This window comes from Salmo salar, chromosome 02, assembly GCF_965601325.2.
Source record: "Salmo salar chromosome 02, fSalSal1, whole genome shotgun sequence".
NCBI lineage: Eukaryota > Metazoa > Chordata > Actinopteri > Salmoniformes > Salmonidae > Salmo > Salmo salar.
Genome location: NC_138292.1, coordinates 39,486,500 through 39,509,442, shown reverse-complemented (window position 1 = coordinate 39,509,442; position 22,943 = coordinate 39,486,500). Strand labels below are relative to the sequence as shown.

General features: G+C 43.7%; 4 protein-coding genes across 7 annotated transcripts; 2 read left to right on the top strand and 2 right to left on the bottom strand.

Moving 5' to 3' along the window:
• LOC106582654 (sialic acid-binding Ig-like lectin 5) lies at positions 1–5,633 on the top strand. Of its 4 annotated transcripts, XM_014165932.3 has the most exons (11): positions 1–238; positions 559–615; positions 980–1,363; positions 1,580–1,873; positions 2,194–2,463; positions 2,723–2,995; positions 3,235–3,498; positions 3,618–3,884; positions 4,218–4,329; positions 4,991–5,073; positions 5,341–5,633. In XM_014165932.3, the coding sequence occupies exons 2-11, from the start codon at positions 570–572 to the stop codon at positions 5,370–5,372; spliced, it is 2,025 nt and encodes a 674-aa protein (XP_014021407.2). In that variant the 5' UTR covers positions 1–238; positions 559–569; the 3' UTR covers positions 5,373–5,633. The 4 variants fall into 4 exon arrangements, with proteins under 4 accessions (XP_014021407.2, XP_014021414.2, XP_082818952.1 ...); XM_014165939.3 differs by lacking the exon at positions 5,341–5,633 and having other exon boundaries at positions 980–1,141; positions 4,991–5,314; XM_082962826.1 differs by lacking the exon at positions 5,341–5,633 and having other exon boundaries at positions 4,991–5,313.
• Positions 5,634–6,162: 529 nt separating this feature from the next.
• LOC106582670 (lens fiber membrane intrinsic protein) lies at positions 6,163–13,863 on the top strand. The gene is made up of 5 exons (XM_014165953.3): positions 6,163–6,313; positions 8,798–9,009; positions 9,460–9,609; positions 9,811–9,945; positions 13,587–13,863. Exons 2-5 carry the CDS (start codon positions 8,835–8,837, stop codon positions 13,646–13,648), a joined length of 522 nt encoding a protein of 173 aa, XP_014021428.1. The 5' UTR covers positions 6,163–6,313; positions 8,798–8,834; the 3' UTR covers positions 13,649–13,863.
• On the bottom strand, positions 13,710–16,050 carry LOC106581694 (free fatty acid receptor 2-like). The gene has a single exon (XM_045703863.2). It carries the CDS (start codon positions 16,032–16,034, stop codon positions 15,108–15,110), a length of 927 nt encoding a protein of 308 aa, XP_045559819.1. The 5' UTR covers positions 16,035–16,050; the 3' UTR covers positions 13,710–15,107.
• Positions 16,051–20,063: 4,013 nt separating this feature from the next.
• On the bottom strand, positions 20,064–21,817 carry LOC123737056 (free fatty acid receptor 2-like). The gene is made up of 2 exons (XM_045713253.2): positions 21,801–21,817; positions 20,064–20,715 (listed from the first exon to the last, which is right to left on the bottom strand). Exons 1-2 carry the CDS (start codon positions 21,815–21,817, stop codon positions 20,064–20,066), a joined length of 669 nt encoding a protein of 222 aa, XP_045569209.2.
• Between the last annotated feature and the right edge of the window lie 1,126 nt (positions 21,818–22,943).

The following is a 22,943-nucleotide window of genomic DNA, read 5'->3' as shown; positions in this document are numbered from 1 at the left end:
TCTCCTAGAAGGTATATCTAAATACTTTGTAAGCTTGCGAGCATAGTACTTCAGGTAGTACTGCTGTTATAGAAGTGTTGTATGTCTATGTGGTTTCAGATGGTTGAGGTGTGGAAGGTGGCAACATTGTGACCACACTTGGGCATGAGAAGCAGAAGAAGGTTTGGCATCAAGGTCACTTTAGTGTCATTTCCAAGAGCATCGGTCATCAGTGGGAGACACGGACAGGACTACTGAGGTATGTTACCAAATGTAGCCTAATATATTTCGTTAGAAACATTTTGTGAGCAGTTGCACTGCATTTACATTTCTCAGAAATGTCAGTGACTGTATCGGACTGTTCCTAATGAATGATTGCATCTAGACAAAGGCATGCTGTATTTTGTTCTCTCTTTCTGCCTCAGATTTTTCGTATTGGAGAAATCGGCAGTAACTGAATGAGTAGTCTTACCAGTTCCATTTTGATCACAGTTTATCTGCACTCGAGTGACATTTTTGTCCTCCAGATTCAATAGGATTTCCAGAGTCTAATTCTAATGATGTCATCCATTTATGCAGGTGCATCAGTCATGATAACGCTCAGAAAACATGTGTTCCTCTGCTATACACTACAAGGTAGGTCTACTTTATACCTCATTGATGATGACTGTTTGTGCCTGCTCATAATGGGCATTTATCATGCCTCAAGTTGAGAGGTAAATGTTTACAAAAATGATCATGATGTCCTTAGCCTTGAATGGGTGTACAATCTGGTAGATAAGACATTGTATTGTCTTCTGTTTCTACGATAAATGTACATTGGATCTTTATATTCTCAATATCATCACGAAATTGCTGATACATTTGAGCCCACAAATTAAATGTTTTCTGGACGTGGTTTAATTATTCCAGCATATACGACAGCATTCAGCTATCAAACAATACTCATTAAATGTCTGTCACTCTCTCATTTCTTTTCACCCTCTCTCTTTCTGTCCAGTGGTGTGGTGTGTGTTGGTAGTGGCCGAAGAGTGGACCGTGACCATTCCTAATCAGATATCTGGCCTGATGGGGTCTTGTGTCCTCATCCCCTGTTCCTTCACACACCCCAGCGCTTACATCCCCACTAATGTCGCCTGGTACCAGTACTCCAAGCTGCCTGGTAAATACCCAGTCGTCTTTAGCCGCACCAAACCAGGGGATATCGTAGAGCACTACAGTGGTAGAACTGAGCTGGTGGGAAGGGCCTCTGATGGAGACTGCAGCCTGATGATCAATGGAATGATATTAGAACATAACGGAGAGGACATTTACCCCTGGGTTGATGAGGTCAGCAAGTCTGTCTTTGCCTTCTTTCAGTGGAGGGTGACACTGGAGGTTACAGGTAATGAATTATGCAAAACCTGACCAAGGGCTCTTGAAAATGGATTGAGATTTTCTTTATAAACCAAACATTATAAAAACAAGAATCCAAAAGAAAATGTGTCTTAATGTAGTTTTTTTGGTTACGTGTTAGCGGACTACTGCGAGGAATGACCGATAACACAATGAGTGGACCCATTGTCAGTGTCTTAGACTTAGTGTCTCTTGTTACTCCCAGATACAGCACCAAGGCCACAGCTGTCGGTCAGTGAAGTGCAGAGGGAAGGGGGCAACGTCACTGTTTCCTGTGCTGTCCTCCACACCTGCCCCTCCTCCCCTCCCTCCCTCTCTTTCGGGGACCAGAGGGGGGTGGTCCAGGGGTACCACACCGAGGAGATACAGGGTCGATGGCGCGTCCTCTCCACCATCTCGTTTGTGGCCCGAGCAGAGGATCATGAGAAAGTGGTGGCGTGTAACGTGACACATCCAGGAGGCCAGACAGCTGCAGGGGAGGTGGTGCTCGACGTGAGCTGTGAGTCTCAGCTAGAGTCGCTCTACACTCCTCTTACTGTTTGTTTCTATTCACTGTGTATCTTAGCATTCAAATTGTAGCATTACATGAACTAACAGAGGTCTTTGAGTGAGGTTCTAGATCTGCACAGCAGATGTTGTGGTATCGCAGTAGGAGCTTTGCTTTTTAGGCTGGGAACATTCTGTGATACAACTTGGGACATAGGAACATCAGATTAGAAAATTAGGAGCAATTCCCTCAACAATAACGAAAGATGAACTCCATTTTAAGGCTCACTGTGATATTTCCAGCATCTCTCCTTTGCCCCTCTTCTCTCTCAGATGCCCCCAGGTCTGTGAGTGTCACAGGGGGAAGCACTGTGGTCCAGGTTGGCACTAACCTGTCCCTGTCCTGTGTCAGCGATGCCAACCCCCCTGCCAGCTCCTACCTGTGGTACTTGCTGAGAGATGGCCTGGTCATGCCACTGAACCACAGCACAGAGACCGCTGCGGTTACAGACTTGCACCCAGACGAGAATGCGTTCCACTGCACAGCTATCAACCCTCTGGGGAGGTCCAAGCCCTCCTGTAGTTTTGTGGTCACTGCAGAATGTGAGTTTTAGGTTGATCTGAGGTATATTGAATGGATACGTGGATTTAGTGTCTTGTAATCAAATCTATTCCAATGGAAAAATGTATTAAAAAGATCAAATGTATTTGTCCAGAGTTATTCCACCACTACAACTTGCTGACCATGGAGGACTACTACCGCCAAAATATGGACTGTGAGATTTTGTTTAAAATTAGGCCTAAATGTAAACTTTTATTGATAGCTAATGGAACTAACAGAAAACATATTTTAATTCTCCAGACAAGCCATCTATATTAGCAAACTCCAGCTGCTTCTACCACACTGGCCAAGTCATCTGCAGGTGTCAGGCCCGGGCTCGACCAAGGGCCAAAGTGCTGTGGATGGTGGATGAAGGACCCCTGTTCCCTAGCTCTGACCCAACCACCTCCCCCCAGAACCACACGGTGATGGATATCTGGGCTGCAGAGGGCACCTATGAAAATGTGTCTGTCACCTGTCTGGTCAACAACACACATGGTTATGATAAGCTTCTCCTGAGTGTATTTGTGAAAGGTATTATGAAAATGTCCTCAGTGGTATATGAGGGTCTCCTTTTGTAATGGTCATTATTAATTGAATATGTAGTATGAATTATGTTCAATTAGAGATTGTACACTCAGTTGTGACATTTATGCTTTCCACAACGCTTTTCTTATTCAACATAAATGTACTTGAAGATTATGTCACTGTGAGAGCTATTGGATACCATTTTAACATACCTGTATTTTCCTACATTTTTTTGTCTTCACCAGCACCACCCACCAATGTGTCCATCAGCCAGCTCCCAGCCCGGCCTCTGGAGGGAGAAAAGGTCACTCTGTCCTGTCTGGGTCACAGTCACCTCCCAATCAGTTCTTACAGGTGGTACCGTGTGTTCGGGGAGCAGTCAGTCCTGCTTAGAGAGGATTCTGGGAGTTTGAGTCTCTCTGTTACCAGAGACGTGGGGCGGTTCCGCTGTTCTGCTCTGAACGAGATGGGAGAGTGCAGTTCAGACACCATGGCTGTGAACGTTGAGTGTATGTATCATTATGCCATAAACGTTTTTGTAACCATTTTATAAACCATGTTATATATGGACGTTTGCCATAGTTGTTTTGTCATTTTCTCTCTTTCCATTTATCTTCCTCTCTTTTAGACGCACCAGCTATACTTCCCCTCTCCTTCTGTTCTGGGAATGATGGGCAGGTGAGGTGTGAGTGCGTGGTGGACTCTCACCCTGTGGCAAAGATCATTTGGACACCGTGGAGAATCCAGGACAATCAGACTCACAACATCACTGACCTGCTCAACTGGAGGATCCTGAGGTCCATTCTCATTGGGCCCAAGGTTGATGACATGGGTGACGTCCTCTGCAATTCAACCAATGAGCATGGGAGTGCCTTCCTCAAACTCCCATTCATTGGTAAGTTTGGCCTTATCTGAGTGAAGGACATAGGGTAATTGGCAAAATGCTAAACAAACCAATATCTAAAGGACAGTATTTGTAGTGAAATGTGTCATCTTTATCCAGCAGAAGTTATACCATATTCACCACAACGTAGTGAAGAGAGTCGGCTAAATTGACAGAGTGAAATGAAGCTGGAGTGTTATCGTGTCGTATCGCTACTGTAGCATCTGGCTTGCCCTAATGTACCTTTGTAGCTTGAATAAATCCAGCCGACATTTCATGTGAATGTAGAACATTGGAAAGCTCCAAGTAGTAAGACTGATGATCCCTTTGTGGATTTTTCAATAGCAGGTGAAACGTCCGCCCAGCGGTCCCTGTTCTACGGAGGAGTTGGGGGCGCCCTGTTGCTGGTGCTCTCCTTCGCCTCCTTTTTATTTTGGAGATTCTACTCCACCAAGAGGTGAGCACGACCATAAAACACTGATCTTATAAACACATCTGGCTTCATAACCAATATTGCACACCATACGGAGTATACCAAACATCAGGAACACCTTCGTAATATCCCCTTTTGCCCTCAGAGCAGCCTCAATTCATCAGGGCATGGAGTCTACAAGTTGTCGAAAGCGTTCCACAGGGATGCTGGCGCATGTTGACTCCAATGCTTCCCACAGTTGTGTCAGAATATGAGATGGTAGGGTTTATTAGGGATGCAGGCGAGATAGTGATTGGCAGAACAGAGATCAAACCATTGCCTCCAGGGGATATGTGGCCAAGGACAGCTGCACTACCAGTCTTATACACTACATTTACATTGACGTCATTTCTCAGATGCACTTATCTAGAGCGGTTTACAGTAGTGAGTGCATACATGTTCATACTGGTCCCCCTTGGGAATCGAACCCACAACCCTGGCGTTGAAAGCACCATGCTCTACCAACTGAGCCACCCATGACACTAAACGGACCGTATCATAATTTTTACAATTTCACACTATTATTCCAATCGGATCGTGTGGAAAAATATATATTAAACATAGGAAAATCAGGGTTTGGACTGCACTACCCATTAAACAGTAATGTCAGCGATGTCATCTAATGAATGTGGTCTTACCTTCACAGAAGAGATTGCCGCGTTGCACTGGAGGAGGTTGAGCTGAAGGGGGCACTGCAGGTGATACACCATGATCCTACTGACTGCCCAGGTAATACACTCACTCTGACGGTGTCAGAAGAGGACTTCCACTATAATGTGTATGACACCGGGTACAGTGTCCAAGTTTAAAATGGCCGTCTCCTCCTTTGTATAATGCTGGGAGGATAATATTTGGAGATGGGAGATATTAAAAAACACACTAGCACACAGACCAATAGATATGGATAGATGTTTATTAGAACAAGAGGTCAGTGAGAACTGAACTCGGGAACATCTTTGAATGCTCATCGTAGAATCATTTCCTGTGTTTCTTTAGGCAGCCCAGAGGCCCGTGTTCACTGGATTTGAGGTCCATGAGGCCTGGAGCTAAATAACTGGGAGACAGACACACAGTCAGTTCTGTTTCAGTTCTGTGTTGGTTCAGATCACTGGTGTATTTACTTACCATACCATTTTTTCTCCTTGAATTCTGGGCATGAATGCTAATATTTAATTAAGCTCCTTAATGACTGATCAAACCATTTTGTCTGACTGCAATATACATGCATTGAAATTCTGTGTAAATAATAATATTGTAATTACTTGGCAACAGATCATTTTGAATAAAGTAAAAGTGCCCATCAGTGCGTCGTGATGATACTGCGTATGTATGTTAACATTGTGTGTGTGTGAGCAGGTGCATATGAGTGCGTGCCAATGCGTGCGTGAGAGAGCGAGATGGAGAGAGGGAGTTCATTTAAGCCACGCATGTGGTCATGTGTGGGCTCTCTCTAAGCGTGTATCTGCTCTCATGACCATACTCAGCCCACAGATGACAGTGCGCTCCTCCAACTGAAAGAAAGTGTGAGCTTCAGCATGTTGCATTGACCACCCCCAGTACTGCAAGCCTCTGCACATCCACAGTTCCAGAACACCAGATACAACAACAGAAAGGAGACCACGGCACACCGGTGGCGGCCTCATTCCCCCAATCCCCCCCCCACCCATCCATTACTGTCCCACACTATCAACCCAATCCCCCCCTCCAACAGTCCCATGGTCGCTCAATGGGAAAGAGCCACGTGCCTCTGCGCCCACCAGCTCAAGAGCATTTGTTCTCGCTGTTGGTTGCTGTAAAGGATTTGCCTCCATAGACAGAAAAGCAGAGCGGATAACTTTTTGGAATTCAGCCTAGGGGGTCCTCTTCGACATTTGCTCACTCCGGGCTTCCACTCTCTCTCTTTCTCGCTCAGTCTTTCCCTGCGGAAAGGTTGACACTTAAGAGGGTTTATTTATCCTGAAGAACTCAGGTAAGATGCATCCTGGTACTTTAGCCCCGGTGCTGTTGTGTTGCCAGATTGGGCCGTTTGGACTGATTGGACTAATAAACAAGCGTACAGTAAATCTGTGTGGAGTAAAGTATTGTAGCCATGTGGGGCACAGGTGGGCAAAGAGGGACACTTCTGTCCATGGAGAAAAATAGCAGAGCTACTGAATGTAAACATATTTTTCTAAGACTAATGAAGACTTGGTCTGAAGTGCAATTAAAGGGTTAAGGGAATCATTCAGTACTAATCAGAATAAGATAATGCTTAAGTCTCTAAAGCGAAATAAGTAAACAACTGTCATTTGTCATTTCATTTTCTCACAAAGTATGCTTTAAAAAAAAATGCAGTCGTAATCCATTCAGCATTCTACAGATATTGACTTCAACGCTTGACCTCAAGTAACGTTCAATGCAAGCATGTTGAATGTCATTTGAATGTGGTTGGGCTCCTGAGTGGTGCAGTGGTCTAAGGCACTGCATTTCAGTGCTGGAGGTGTCACTACAGACACCCTGGTTCAAATCCAGGCTGAATCACAACCAGCATTGTATGGGTTAGGCCAGTGTAGGCCGTCATTGTAAATAAGAATTTGTTCTTAACTGACTAAACAAATGTTAAATGGAATGGATAGCCAAGATGGATGCAAAAGTTATGAGGCATCCATTAGTCTCTGTAGTACATAGGACCTTGGTGATTGTTCTGACTGGGTTACAAATAGTATTCACTTTGCATTGAACCACTGAACTGAATGTTTATTTTCTAGTGCCTCGGGTGATGTGAGTGAGACAGTTAGCTCTTCATTTCCTCGACCATGAAGGAATCTCTATGGACGTTTTATCATCTGGAAACATGGAGGTGTTCCAGAGGTGTTATGACTGTTGGCTGGATGGTCATGAATCACTGTCTCAGGAAATACCATCCAGCTTTTATATCCATCATTTGTTGTTGGTTAGTTCTACATGAGCATTTTCTTGGAGCCGGTAAATACTTACACCACTGCCCATCCTCCACTCTCACTTTGAAATGTAACACTTCGATATTCATTAAAACCACGCTTGTGGAGTGTTGAAGTATTTTTGTATGTGTTTGAGGTTACTGAGTTGACATTTCTACATTGCATGCGGGTAGTAGATAGCATAAGTGGATTGCACAGTGTTGACAGTGAAACAGAAATGGAACATTTCAGTTCAAAATAGGGTCCATACTGTCTCTGTGCAACTACAGGGACACTTTGCCATCCTGTGCTATTGAATATGACACATGTTCACGTGTGTCTCTGCAAATAAGGAAGTGATACTGTGTTTCTTCGTCTGGTTTGTGCTGAGTGTGTGTCACATCTCTGCACTGTTGCTGAGTGAAGCATTGCCTGCATTGTATGCACCATTGATGCATCTGTCTAGGCTAGGTCTGTGTGTTGTGTTTAGTGTGTGGGCACAGTGTGTGCCATTGTTGCCTGCAAGCCTGGGGTCAGTTCTATTTCAATTCAGTCAATCCAGGAAGTGAAAGAAAAATAAAATAATGATAACGATAAGCTGCTATTTGTAATTCTGGACATGAAATTCACTTCCTGAATTCACTGAATTAAAATGGAATTGACCCCAACCCTGGCTGCATGCAACTTTGTGTAGTAGGACCTTGAAGGCATCCGTAAACCGTCCAATGGCTGACTCTATTGCCTGTGCCCCATAGTTGACTGTGTTGCCTGTGCCCCATGGTTGACTGTGTTGCCTGTGCCCCATGGTTGACTGTGTTGCCTGTGCCCCATGGTTGACTGTGTTGCCTGTGCCCCATGGTTGACTGTGTTGCCTGTGCCCCATAGTTGACTGTGTTGCATGTGCCCCATAGTTGACTGTGTTGCCTGTGCCCCATGGTTGACTGTGTTGCCTGTGCCCCATGGTTGACTGTGTTGCCTGTGCCCCATGGTTGACTGTGTTGCCTGTGCCCCATGGTTGACTGTGTTGCCTGTGCCCCATAGTTGACTGTGTTGCATGTGCCCCATGGTTGACTGTGTTGCCTGTGCCCCATGGTTGACTGTGTTGCCTGTGCCCCATGGTGACTGTGTTGCCTGTGCCCCATGGTTGACTGTGTTGCCTGTGCCCCATGGTTGACTGTGTTGCCTGTGCCCCATAGTTGACTGTGTTGCATGTCCCCATGGTTGACTGTGTTGCCTGTGCCCCATGGTTGACTGTGTTGCCTGTGCCCCATGGTTGACTGTGTTGCCTGTGCCCCATGGTTGACTGTGTTGCCTGTGCCCCATGGTTGACTGTGTTGCCTGTGCCCCATGGTTGACTGTGTTTCCTGTGCCCCATAGTTGACTGTGTTGCATGTGCCCCATGGTTGACTGTGTTGCCTGTGCCCCATGGTTGCCTGTGTTGCCTGTGCCCCATAGTTGACTGTGTTGCCTGTGCCCCATGGTTGACTGTGTTGCCTGTGCCTGATGTTTCCCTGTATTGCCTTTGTGCGCTGCAGTGCGTAGAGCCTCGCCACGGTCGCAGTGTCACTCAGGATGCACAGCTTTATGGGAGGGGGCCTGTTCTGCGCCATAGTGGGGAACATCCTGCTGGTGGTCTCGACTGCGACAGACTACTGGATGCAGTATCGCTTGTCGGGGAGTTTCGCCCACCAGGGCCTGTGGAGGTACTGCATGTCGGGCAAGTGCTACATGCAGACGGACAGCATCGGTGAGTGGGGCGCACTGGGGACCCATAGCACCACTGGGACTGCCTGTACGGCATCCATATTAGGAAGTCCCTCAGTTGTCAGACAAAACTCCCTTAGTTGAAGGACTTCCTAATATGAATCTTGTATGCCTGTCTTACCTATGTTCAGGACTACCAAGGAGCACTGTAAATGAAGGAGATGACTGAATGACTGAAATAGCAATATATGCCATTAGACTCAGACACAAAAGAATCAATAAGTGTTTTAGACTCAATATGTTTTTACAGTTAACTATGGAGGCAAATCATGCACCCGTTGGCCCTAATTGGCTGGCACTAGTGTAGGTGAATAATAACATTTGGAGCATTAGACTGAATGAATGGGTCAAGACACAGTTTTCACAGGCTTGCGACTTTCTCTAATCTTTGACATTTTTCTTGTTTTATTCCTCTCTCTCTCTTTGTCCTTAGCCTACTGGAATGCCACCCGTGCCTTCATGATCCTGTCGGCCATGTCGTGCTTCGCGGGCATAATCGCAGGCATTCTCTCCTTTGCCCATTTCTCCGCCTTCGAGAGGTTCAACCGCTCCTTCGCTGCAGGGATCATGTTCTTCGTCTCCAGTGAGTCCCACTGGACATTGCGAAGCTAACAGAGCTAGACACAATACACAAATACGCACAGCCTCAATACGCACATGTAAATTAATTCAGGAAAAATCATTATGTCTATGTTTACTGACTTGACCGCTATTTTGCCTACAGTTCTGTCTACTGTAAATTGGGAGTCAGAATTTGAATTTGTCCTATCTTACTATCCACCAGCTCTCTTTGTTCTGCTTGCAATGGCCATCTACACTGGAGTGACGGTGAACTTCCTGGGGAAGCGCTTCGGAGACTGGCGCTTCTCTTGGTCCTACATACTGGGCTGGGTGGCACTGCTCATGACCTTCTTTGCAGGTAAAAATGATAAAGACATAAATATGGATGGAGGGCCCACTTGCCAGAAATTCTGTTTGAGCATGGGCAGCACCATTACAAGCTTACACAATTTAACCCCTGTGCGGCCTCCGTCCCGTAACTCCTATCGCCATTAGCATAACAAAATGTAATAATATTTTTTTTTCCATTTTTTTCTTCAAATTATATCGTTTTATAGATACACCTCTCCTGAATCGAACCACGTTGTCCGATTTCAAAAAGGCTTTACAGCAAAAGCAAAACATTAGATTATGTTAGAGGAGTATATCGTAAAAGTAGCCACATAGCCATTTTCCAACCAACCACATGCATCACAAATAACCTTTGACAATCTTCATCAGATGACACACCTAGGACATCATGTTACACAATACATGCATTCTTTTGTTCGATAAAGTTCATATTTATATATAAAAACAGCATTTTACATCGGTGCGTAACGTTGACTAACTATTTTCCCTCAAATGCATCCGATGAAACAGCGCTACAATTTACTAAATTACTATTCGAAAACATTTTTAAAATGTAATATTGTCATTCTAAGATTTATAGATGAATATCTCTTGAAAGCACCTGTAATGCCAGATTTAAAAATAACTTTACTGGTTAATCACACTTTGCGATAAAAGGGGATGCGATACTCAGAACAATAGGCTAGCAATACAGGTCAGCGCCATCTTGGAACAATCGCATATCAAATCTAGTCTTGTATACTATTGTCAATAATCCCTTACCTTTGATTATCTTCATCCTTAGGCACTTCCAGGAATCCCAGGTCCACAACAAATGTATTTTCGTTCGAACAAGTTCATCCTTTATGTTCCATTAGCTTGTTGTTGTTAGCGCGTTCTGAAGGCTGCACCAAAAGTTCCGACGTGCGCAGGGCTACTCTTTCAACAAAATGCATTTTTTTTCTTATTTAGGTTCGTTCAAACATGTCAAACGTTGTATAACATAAATCTTTAGGGCCTTTTTCAACCAGAGCTCCAATAAGATTCAAGGGGGACGATTGCATTGTCTTTATAAATGTTTCGAAAGGGGAGGGTAGCCAGGGGCGCCGGCGTCATAATGGTGATGGCCCTCTCCGTGTGACCACGTTCCACAGCGTGTCATTCTGTCAGTTTTCACAGTAGGAGACTCAAATCACTTTGTAAAGACTGGGGACATCTAGTGGAAGCAATAGGAAGTGCTCAATGAACCATAGCTCACGGTGTGATTAATAGGCAACGTGATGAAGTTGAGTCCGCAATTCAGAATTCCACTTCCTGTTTCGATCTGTCTCGGGGGTTTGACTGCCATATGAGTTCTGTTATACTCACAGACACCATTCAAACAGTTTTAGAAACTTTAGGGTGTTTTCTTTCCACAAGTATTAATTATATGCATATCCTAGCTTCTGAGTTTGAGTTGTAGGCCGTTTAAAATGGGCACGAATTTTTTTCAAAATGCGCTGTGGCGCCCCCTATCCTAGGCGACCGTCAAGAGGTTAAAAGGTGTCAACTGGGTGGGACTTCCTGTAGGTTAAGGAAGGATCATAGAATTCCCTCCCGGTCAGCGGGAGGGATCAGCCAAAGAATTATACTCCTGAGCAAACATTCCAACACTGCAGGTGGCAGTAAATCACCAACTTTGGCTGTATGGATGTTTCGACAAAAAACACAATCCCGCACAGTAGGTGGCGGCATGCACCTTTTCCGTTTGTTTAAAGATCGGCGATAAATGTATAGAAGAAGATAATATTCAACTACAAAAATGGAGGAGCTGCCAATGCTGTCACAGAAACATCAATGGCAAATAGGAGTGTTCCCTCTTTTGTTCTCTATGGATGAGCAGAACTAGAGTCAGATGGCATATGTTCTTCTCATCTCCTGAGTCATGATTTAAAATCCCCAAATGCTAGTCGAATCGAGTCAAACCAAACACTGCAGAAGATCATCAATTGTTTCAGTTTTATTGATGAAACATGCAGACAATGCTGGTATTTATTGATAACAGATCATACACTATTCTTTATGTTCAGTTGAAGTTGGAAGATGACACACACTTAGGTTGGAGTCATTAAAACTTGTTTTTCAACCCCTCCACAAATTTCTTGCTAACAAACTATAGTTTTGGCAAGTCGGTTAGGACATCTACTTTGTGCAAACAATTGTTTACAGACAGATTATTTCACTCATAATTCACTATCACAATTCCAGTGGGTCAGAAGTTTACATACACTAAGTTGACTGTGCCTTTAAACAGCTTGGAAAATTCCAGAAAATGATGTCATGGCTTTAGAAGCTTCTGATGGGCTAATTAACATAAGTTGAGTCAATTGTGCCCCATGGTTGACTGTGTTGCCTGTGCCCAAATGCTCCAAATGTTATTTTTCAATTGGAGGTGTACCTCTGGATGTATTTCAAGGCCTACCTTCAAACACAGTGCCTCTTTGCATAACATCATGGGAAAATCTAAAGAAATCATCCAAGATCTCAGAAAAGAAATTGTAGACCTCCACAAGTCTGGTTCATCCTTGAGAGCAATTCTCAAATGCCTGAAGGTACCATGTTCATCTGTACAAACAATAGTACGCAAGTATAAACACCATGGGACCACGCAGCAGTCATACCGCTCAGGAAGGAGACGCGTTCTGTCTCTTAGAGATAAACGTACTTTGGTGCGAAAAGTGCAAATCAATCCCAGAACAACAGCAAAGGACCTTGTGAAGATGCTGGAGGAAACAGATACAAAAGCATCTATATGCACAGTTAAATGAGTCCTATATCAACATAACCTGAAAGGCCGTTCAGCAAGGAAGAAGCCACTGCTCCAAAACCGTCATAAAAAAGCCAGATTACGGTTTGCAACTGCACATGGGGACAAAGATCATACGTTTTGGAGAAATGTCCTCTGGTCTGATGAAACAAAAATATAACTATTTGGCCATAATGAGCATTGTTATGTTTGGAGGAAAAAGGGGGAGGCTTGCAAGCCGAAGAACACCATCCCAACCGTGAAGGACGGGGGTGGCAGCATCATGTTGTGGGGGTGCTTTGCTGCAGGAGGGACAGGTGCACCTCACAAAATAGATGGCATCATGAGGAACGAAAATTATGTGGATATATTGAAGCAACATCTCAAGCAATCCCATAGAAAATTTGTGGGCAGAACTGAAAAAGTGTGTGCGAGCAAGGAGGCCTACAAACCTGACTCAGTTACACCAGCTCTGTCAGGAGGAATGGGCCAAAATTCAACTTATTGTGGGAAGCTTGTGGAAGGCTACCCGAAATGTTTGACCCAAGTTAAACAATTTAAAGGCAATGCTACCAAATACTAATTGAGTGTATGTAAACTTCTGACCCACTGGGAATGTGATGAACGAAATAAAAGCTGAAATAAATCATTCTCTCTACTATTATTCTGACATTTCACATTCTTAAAATAAAGGGGTGGTCCTAACTGACCTAAAACAGGGAATTTTTACTAGGATTAAATGTCAGGAATTGTGAAAAACTGAGATTAAATGTATTTGGCTAAGGTGTATGTAAACTTCCAATTTCGACGGTATCTCTATGGGGACTGCCTCAAGTAGCATGGATGCTGGACAGTTGTTGATGTACATTTTTTTTCTTTTGCAGGAATATTTTACATGTGTGCCTACAGAATGCATGAATGCAGGAGAGTGGTGAGCCCACGCTAAAAGAGAGAGGAAAGCCTGTGAAAAGATTGCAAATCCGGGACATTTTGGCCCCGCAATTCCAGCACGATGAAAGAATCAAGCTTACACCAATAGACACATCACTGAAATATAGAAACTGTACTAGGAAATATCGAACCAAAGATTAATACAAATGTTTGGTTCTGCCTGAGCAGGTTACGTGTCATTTTAATAAAGCTATAACTCTAACAGTAAAACATTTATACTCTTTCTTACGTTCAGCCTTGAAACTCTTGAATACAGAAAGGTCTTTGCAACACAAATATGTTAGCAGATTCATGCCAATACAAATAGAGGTAGAAAATATTTAGCATTATGTGTCAATTCAAATGGGTAACACAGAACATACTCTAACCAGACAAATTAATAATTTAAAGGATAACAACCAAGATATCACATAGTGTGCAATTCAAAAGGGTAACAGAAGCTACTGTGATGAAACAAATGAATCATGTATGAAGTGCTCACTTTTGTAAATGGAATGTAAACATTTAAACATTTAAATATGATTGACTTTGGCAAAAAAAGGTACAGTTCACAGAAATTCTTAAAACACAAACTACATATTATTTTGAAATATACTTTATATAGCTGGGTCGTTCCACGAATAGAGTGCCTTTGGTAATTTCAATAAAACACTAAATTTAACATTAGGATTACATACATCTATGCTCTAACTAAGCTAAGCCTTTTACATTTTTTTATTTACACATTCTAATAGCAGTGTGTTTTCATTAAAGTAAGGTATTTGTTTTCTCTGAAAATCCCCATTTTGGCATGTCCAATGTCATGTTTGTTCACCTTCTACAAAGACATATATCTACTTAATTACAAGTCCTAGTTATTTTGTTACTTTAGGAAAGTAATGTCTGAAGATTTTTACTTATTTAATGATTCATTTACATTTGTCCCTCAGGTTTATGCTAACCCTGTAACATGAACTGAACTCTCGTTTTAATATGGTAAAACTATTCCTTTTTAAATGATTGAATCAAAAGAAAAATGTACCATCTAGTAATATAGCCATATCATTGTGTAAAAGCAGGTGAGCTGGTTCTTTCTATTTTAGGCCGTTTTCTGGTGTTTTGTGCTGGGAAACTGAGCGTGTCAAGCATAACCCATCAACCCTGTGTTACCCATAGATAGATAGGCTAGAAATGTTTTTAACAAGTTACTAGAAATGGGGAATGCTTCCCTTCCCCGTCACAAAGGGAGTTATGGCTGATTAAGATGTTGTTAACCCTATTACAGTCAATCCTGTCACTTTCATTTGAATTTGTATAGTTATTCATAATTGAACCTCTTGAGATGAGAAAACATGTTTTTTTATGAAGTTGAACATTTGCTCTTTATGACAGAATTAAAACATTTGGTGAAATGAATAGTTATTTTTGACAAAATTACCCAAAAGGCACTTACTGGAGTAAGGTGACTACATTTTCTACTCTTGGCCAATATCGGCTATTGTGCTTTCCCTTTGGATTGCAGTCTGACCCTGTCGCAGTCCCAGCATTTTGCAGATGGACATCTTGATAGTGATGCAGAAGGTGGAGGAGGAGAAGTAGAAGATGATAGGGTCCAGGCAGGTGTTGAAGGCGCTGAGCAGTAGGGTGTAGTACCTCCACGAGGGGCTGCGGCCTGTGTAGAAACCCAGCACATGGGAGAAGTTGTAGGGAAAGACACACACAAGGAAGACGGCCAGAGTACCCAACGCCATCCCGATGGCCTTCTTCTTCTGGCCTGGGCTGATCCTGGGGAACATGTACAGGATCCAGATACAGCGGAGGTAGCAGAAGAGGCAAACCATGAGTGGAACCAAGCAGAGCATGACGAAGAACTCCAGACGCACCGGGAGGAGGATGGCCAGCTGTTGTTCGGTGAAGTTCTCGTAGCAGACGGTGGTGTTGCTTTGGGAGAGGTCCGGGTGGTGCTGGATGATGAACACGATACTGCAGTGGGCGGTGGTGAGAAGCCAGATGATTGTGCTGGCCACCACAGAATAGAAAGGTTTGTGGAGTTTGCGATAGGTGATGGGGAAAGCAACCGCCAGGTAACGGACCACACTGACAGACATCAACAGGAGAGAACTGGTGTAGATAGTGGAAAAGAAGGTGTAGGAAGTGATGGAGCAGAGGAACTCGGGTAGGTACCACTGCATGCCGGAGGCCGCCTCGTACATCTTGAGAGGCAGGAAGAAAAGAAAGAGGAGGTCGGACACAGTCAGGTTGAGCAGGAGGATGTCTGTGGGAGTAGGCTTTTTGTGGATCTTGACGCTGAAGGCGTAGAGTGCCAAGATGTTGGCAGGCAGGCCAATCAGGAAGGTGATGATGTAGATGGACAGAATCACTTCACTTTTCACCCACACCATGGCTTTGAAGCTATAAGATAAACAAAACCAAAAAGAACACGTTCAGGGTGCCCAATAATCATATTTTCAAATGATAGAAATTTTGTTGTTTTCAATGCATTTTTGTTACAATATCTCAGCCACAGTACACTTGCAGCTCAACAGTGAAAACCTTAAATGGAGAAGGAAAACACATTCTTAATTCCAAATGGTCATAACCTACCTGGCTGTAGATGTGTATTTCTTTTTAATCAGGAATTGGAGAGCTCAGCCAAGGGTAGTAATTTAAGATCTGTTACGTGCCAGCATATATAGTAGTCAAGCAGACCTGTCTGAGTGTACAGCAGATGCATTGAACAGTGTTCTGCAAACATGAGGAGGTGAGACTGCATGGTAACGGTTAACTAAAATGCAAAACATTGCTGTGTTTACATTTTATATTATATATGTTTAGGAGGGAGTGAAATACCAACGTCTAATTTCAATATCTTTTTTTGTAAATAGTGTACAAACAGACTTTGCCTTCCCAAGAGAACAGTCATGTCAATGATAACAGGGTACTATAATCCTAACATTTATTTTCCCATGTGCCCAAGGTTGATATAACATCACATGTGTATTAGCATTTTGCTAACACTTGATGAGTACTGTAGCAACAAAACACTAATTGTTACTGTATGTGTCCATGTGGTTGTGGCTCAGGTTTGGAATAATCTATTAGCATTTTGATGCCACTTCATCAATAAGTACTGTATAATAACAAGTTACAAATATTAATGGGCTGAAAAGCAATACTCTTTCAAAGAGAACAGTTATGTAAAGATTGGCAGCTTCACAATGAACCTTTCAGGTTTTAATTTTACCCGTATTTTACCAGGTATGTTGACTGAGAACACATTCTCATTTACAGCAACAACCTGGGGAAAGTTACAGGGGATAGGAGGGGGATGAATGAGCCAATTGGAACTTGGGGATATTTAGGTGGCCAAGATGGTATGTGGGCCAGATTGGGAATTTAGCCAGGACACCAGGGTTAGCACCCCTACTCTCTCACTACAGACAGATGCTGGCACTAAGACCGCACTCAGACAGCTGTATAAGGAAATAAGCAAACAGGAAACCACTCACCCAGAGGCGGCGCTCCTAGTGGCCGGAGACTTTAATGCAGGGAAACTTAAATCAGTTCTACCAAATTTCTATCAACATGTTAAATGTGCAACCAGAGGGAAAAAAATCTAGATCACCTGTACTCCACACACAGAGACGCGTACAAAGCTCTCCCTTGCTCTCCATTTGGTAAATTCGACCACAACTCTATCCTCCTGATTCCTGCTTACAAGATAAAATTAAAGCAGGAAGCACCAGTGACTCGGTCTATAAAAAAGTGGTCAGATGAAGCAGGTGCTAAACTACAGGACTGTTTTGCTATCACAGACTGGAACATGTTCCGGGATTCTTCCAATGGCATTGAGGAATACACCACATCAGTCACTGGCTTTATCAATAAGTGCATCGAGGACGTCGTCCCCACAGTGACTGTACGTACATACCCAAACCAGAAGCCATGGATTATAGGCAACATTCGCACTGAGCTAAATGCTAGAGCTGCCGCTTTCAAGGTGCGGGACCCTAACCCGGAAGCTTACAAGAAATCCTGCTATGCCCTGCGACGAACCATCAAACAGGCAAAGCGTCAATACAGAGCTAAGATTGAATCGTACTACACCGGCTCTGACGCTTGTCTTATGTGGCAGGGCTTGCAAACTATTACTTGACTACAAAGGGAAGCACAGCCGCGAGCTGTCCAGTGACGCGAGCCTACCAGACAAGCTAAATCACTTCTATGCTCGCTTCGAGGCAAGCAACACTGAGGCATGCAGGAGAGCATCAGCTGTTCCGGACGACTGTGTGATCACGCTCTCTGTAGCCGACGCGAGTAAGACCTTTAAACAGGTCAACATACACAAGGCTGCAGGGCCAGACGGATTACCAGGACTTGTGCTCCGGGCATATGCTGACCAACTGGCAGGTGTCTTCACTGAAATTTTCAACATGTCCCTGATTGAGTCTGTAATAACAACGTTTCAAGCAGACCACCATAATCCCTGTGCCCAAGAGCACAAAGGCAACCTGCCTAAATGACTACAGACCCGTAGCACTCACGCCCGTAGCCATGAAGTGCTTTGAAAGGTTGGTAATGGCTCACATCAACACCATTATCCTAGAAACCCTAGACCCACTCCAATTTGCATACCGCCCAAACAGATCCACAGATAATGCAATCTCTATTGCACTCTACACTGCCCTTTCCCACCTGGACAAAAGGAACACTTATGTGAGAATGCAATTCATTGACTGTAGCTCAGCGTTCAACACCATAGTACCCTCAAAGCTCATCACTAAGCTAAGGATCCTGGGACTTAACACCTCCCTCTGCAACTGGATCCTGGACTTCCTGACGCGCCGCCCCCAGGTGGTGAGGGTAGGTAGCAACACATCTGCCACGCTGATCCTCAACACTGGAGCTCCCCAGGGGTGCGTGCTCAGTCCCCTCCTGTACTCCCTGTTCACCCACGACTGCATGGCAAGGCATGACTCCAACACCATCATTACGTTTTTAGACGACACAACAGTGTGTTGATGTGCCTGATCGACGAGACAGCCTATAGGGAGGAGGTCAGAGACCTTGCCGAGTGGTGTCAGAATAACAACCTATCCCTCAACGTAACCAAGACTAAGGAGATGATTGTGGACTACAGGAAAAGGAGGACTGAGCATGCCCCCATTCTCATCGACGGGGCTGTAGTGGAGTAGGTTTAGAGCTTCAAGTCCCTTGGTGTCCACATCAACAACAAACTAGAATGGTCCAAACACACAAATACAGTCGTGAAGAGAGCACGACAAAGCCTATTCCCCCTCAGGAAACTGAAAAGATTTGGCATGGGTCTGCAGATCCTCAAAAGGTTCTACAGCTGCAACATCAAGAGCATCATGACTGGTTGCATTACTGCCTGGTATGGCAATTGCTTGGCCTCTGACTACAAAGGGTAGTGCGTACGGCCCAGTACATCACTGGGGCTAAGCTGCCTGCCATCCAGGACCTCTACACCAGGCGGTGTCAGAGGAAGGCCCTAAAAATTGACCCCAGCCACCCCAGTCATAGAGTGTTCTCTCTACAACCGCATGAAAAACAGTACCAGAGTGCCAAGTCTAGGACAAAAAGGCTTCTCAACAGTTTTTACCCCCAAGCCATAAGACTCCTGAACAGGTAATGAAATGGCTACCCGGACTATTTGCATTGTGTGCCGTCCCCAACCCCCCCAACCCCTCTTTTTACGCTGCTGCTACTCTCTGTTTATCATCTATGCATAGTCACTTTAACTATACATTCATGTACATACTACCCAATTGGGGCGACCAACCAGTGCTCCCACACATTGGCTAACTGGGCTATCTGCATTGTGTACTGCCACCCACCACCCGCCAACCCCTCTTTTACGCTACTGCTACTCTCTGTTCATCATATATGCATTGTCACTTTAACCATATCTACATGTACATACTACCTCAATTAGCCTGACTAACCGGTGTCTGTATGTAGCCTTGCTACTTTTATAGCCTTGCTACTGTATATAGCCTGTCTTTTTACTGTTGTTTTATTTCTTTACTTACCTATTGCTCACCTAATACCTTTTTTGCACTATTGGTTAGATCCTGTAAGTAAGCATTTCACTGTAAGGTCTACACCTGTTGTATTCAGCGCACGTGACAAATAAACTTTGATTTGATTTGAAGTGAGCAGTGGGATGCAGGGTGGTATGCTGCTGGCAGGTATGCTGCTGGCAGGTCTCTCTCTAGTCTACATCATTGTCTGTGAACTGGTGACTGTTGGCCCCGTGATATGGCATCCATATGGGAAGTCTTCAATTGTCAGAAAAAGCTCTGTCAGTGGTCAGACAAAACTCCCTCAGTTGTGGGTGGGTTACTTTGTCTCTCTATGTTTCTAGTGTTGTTTTGAGCTGTCATGAAGACGCCAGACAGCTCGTTCATTCACTTCCCAGTCAGGATCCTCTTCATGGTGGCCTGGAACATGGAGGAGGAGAAGTTGAACGTCACTGAATCCAGGACGGTGTTGACCGTGGTCAGGTGCAGAGCGTAGAGCCGCCACTCCACATTGTCTTGGATGATGAACCCCTGTACATGGGTGACATTATAGGGCAGGAAGCAGACAACAAAAACCAGTAGGGTCCCGATAGCCATTCCAATGGCTCTCTTCCTTTTCTCTGCACGAAGGCTAGGGGTCCTATTGTGGATGAGGATGAAGTTCAGGTAGCAGAACACACAGGCCAGCAGTGGCACGATGTATAGAACCACACACAGCTCCAAGCGCATGGGAAGCACCACCTTCAGCTGCTCCTGGGTGAAGTTGTCATAGCAGGCATAGAAATCAGGTGAGTTCTGGTTCACCACAATGTAGATGAAGCAGAGGTTGACCGAGCTGAAGACCCACACCACCAGTCTGCTCACCACTCCGTAAAAGAGCTTGCGGCGGAGCCTGCACGGGACAGGGAAGGCCACACACAGGTAGCGGTCAACACTGACCACCATCAGCAGGAGGGAACTGGTGTAGATGAAGGAGAAGAAGACAAAAGAGGTAATGTTGCAGAGAGGGCGGGGGAGAGTTGTTAGAATAATTTGATATCTTGATGATAATAATCAATAATCAATTCGCCTTGACTAATGCCCAAGGTTTGTAAGACAATGGGTTAAATAATTAGGCAAGGACTCAGCTTTCTGCAAAAGGTTTCTGTAGCTTTATTCAGAGAACGTTCTGAGGTCAGGATAACAAAACAGTCATGGTACAATGTAGATTGTTTAAATTGTCGTTTGAAATGAATTGTATCAGCTCCCATCAGTAGGCTATTTAACTACATAAATTGGCAGTGTGCTGCCAGGACCAAGTCTTAAATAACAATAATGAACACTGAAGTATTACTCACGCTATCAACGGTTCATCAAACAGAGGATATGGTGGAAAGTCCAAGGCTGTCTGCTACCAAGGCTGTCTGCTACCAAGGCTTCACGGAAAGTTACTTGTGCAGCGCGATTGTCATCGATTTGGTATTAATGTCACTTCTCTCCTCAGCTCTGTTGGGGAGGACTGTCCACCTCTTTCTAACTGCATGCTCCTAATTTTACTTGAATTTAATTTTTTCTCTCTAGCTCATTTTAGCAGAACAAGTAAGCAGTCAAAAAATGGGTGGTTTGTATATAATGAGATAAGCAACGGTGTAATAAACCAAGTGTAACAGCCATCACTGGGACTAAATCATTGAAGTTTTGCATAACAGTCACCATAAGGTGTGCCTTCGACTAAGGGGTTAATTAAGCTGCTACACTCTTAGAAAAAAGGGTTCCAAAGGGTTCTTCAGCTGTCCCCATAGGAGAACCCTTTTTGGTTCCAGTTAGAACCCTTTTGGGTACCAGGTAGAATCGTTTTGGGTTCTATATATATGGACCCTGACTGAATAATCAATATACACTGAGTATACAAAACATTATGATCACCTGCTCTTTCCATGACATAGACCAGGTGAATCCAGGTGAAAGCGATGATCCGTTATTGATGTCACTTTTTAAATCCACTTAAATCAGTATAGATGAAGGGGAAGACAATTGAGACATGATAGAGTGAATGGGCAAGACAAAAGATGTAACTGCCTTTGAACGGGGTATGGTAATAGGCGCCAGACCTAGGGCTGTTATGGTGCCCATATTACCTCACACCTGCGGTCACGAGTCATGACGGCAGTCAAATTCCACGTGAACGTTTAGTCACAGTAAATAGGCTTCTCCAAGCTCTGATGCTTGCTTGCTTGCTACCAAACTTGCTAACTGCATGGCACTCAACACTCTATTGTCCTTCTAATCACTTTTACATCAATGCAACCGAAAATCTAATCAAACACTTCATGAGAGTCGATGAGCTTGTTGCGCAACATTTATATAGGTTATGAAATTGTGTAATTGATGGCCTCTATTAAAAAGAGGAGGGTCCAATCAGCTTTCTATAGGCTAGCCTACTATATTTATTTCTCAAATATCCTAATATTAAGCACATTGTTTCTCTTTACAACAGCTACAACAACTACCTGGCTGGCATGAAAATGAGCCACGGGAAAAGCGTCCTCCATTCGCTATTTAAGTGCATAGATGTCATGTATTTTTTTTTACCCTGTCCCTGTTTCCAGACAGGTGTATGATAATGGTCCATTCTAATCAAAAGAAAAATCCAAATTCCACTCCTATAATTCAATATATGTAAAGACATGATTAAATCAAGAATAGTCTGATGGGTGACAATATTAGCCTGTCACTTGTGAATTATATATTATCACTTGTGAATGATGCCCAGCGTAAGGTAAAAACAATGCATACCTTTTTTATGCGACCTTTTCAAATCATAGTCCCACACCACATGTAGCCTAGCCCATAGGCCTACATGCTTTTTTTTATATGGTTTGTATCACAACTAAAGTGGCCAAATAACATCTTAAAATTAAGCACATTAATCCGCTTTACAATGGGTTTAGAGCCTAACTGACATACATATGCAGCGCATGAGTTTCACGTTTGGGGAAGATCATTTTCACCATAAAAATGAACCTTTACAATAAAAGCGTTACATCAATCAAATTCAACCAAATGTAATTATAAAGCCATTTTTACATCAGCAGATGTCACAAATGCAATTACATGCATAATCGCATTTGCCATCACTTTTGATAATGGTGTTTTCCTGCTAATTAGCGCTTATAGCCTACTGCCCTGGCCGCATTGCTGCATTTATAATGTGAAGAAATAGCCTAAGCTAAATGTTCTGATCTGTTGTGTTAGCCTTATTGCGTAAAAAAGTTTTTGTTGATGCTA

Coding starts and splice junctions, on each gene's coding strand:
- LOC106582654 (XM_014165921.3), top strand. CDS start 570: ATGATAACGCTCAGAAAACATGTGTTCCTCTGCTATACACTACAAG. Junction 1,874..2,193: donor GGTGGTGCTCGACGTGAGCT/GTGAGTCTCAGC, acceptor CTTCTCTCTCAG/ATGCCCCCAGGTCTGTGAGT. Junction 2,464..2,722: donor TTTTGTGGTCACTGCAGAAT/GTGAGTTTTAGG, acceptor TTAATTCTCCAG/ACAAGCCATCTATATTAGCA.
- LOC106582670 (XM_014165953.3), top strand. CDS start 8,835: ATGCACAGCTTTATGGGAGGGGGCCTGTTCTGCGCCATAGTGGGGAAC. Junction 9,610..9,810: donor GATCATGTTCTTCGTCTCCA/GTGAGTCCCACT, acceptor ACTATCCACCAG/CTCTCTTTGTTCTGCTTGCA. Junction 9,946..13,586: donor GCTCATGACCTTCTTTGCAG/GTAAAAATGATA, acceptor TTTCTTTTGCAG/GAATATTTTACATGTGTGCC.
- LOC106581694 (XM_045703863.2), bottom strand. CDS start 16,034: ATGGTGTGGGTGAAAAGTGAAGTGATTCTGTCCATCTACATCATCACC.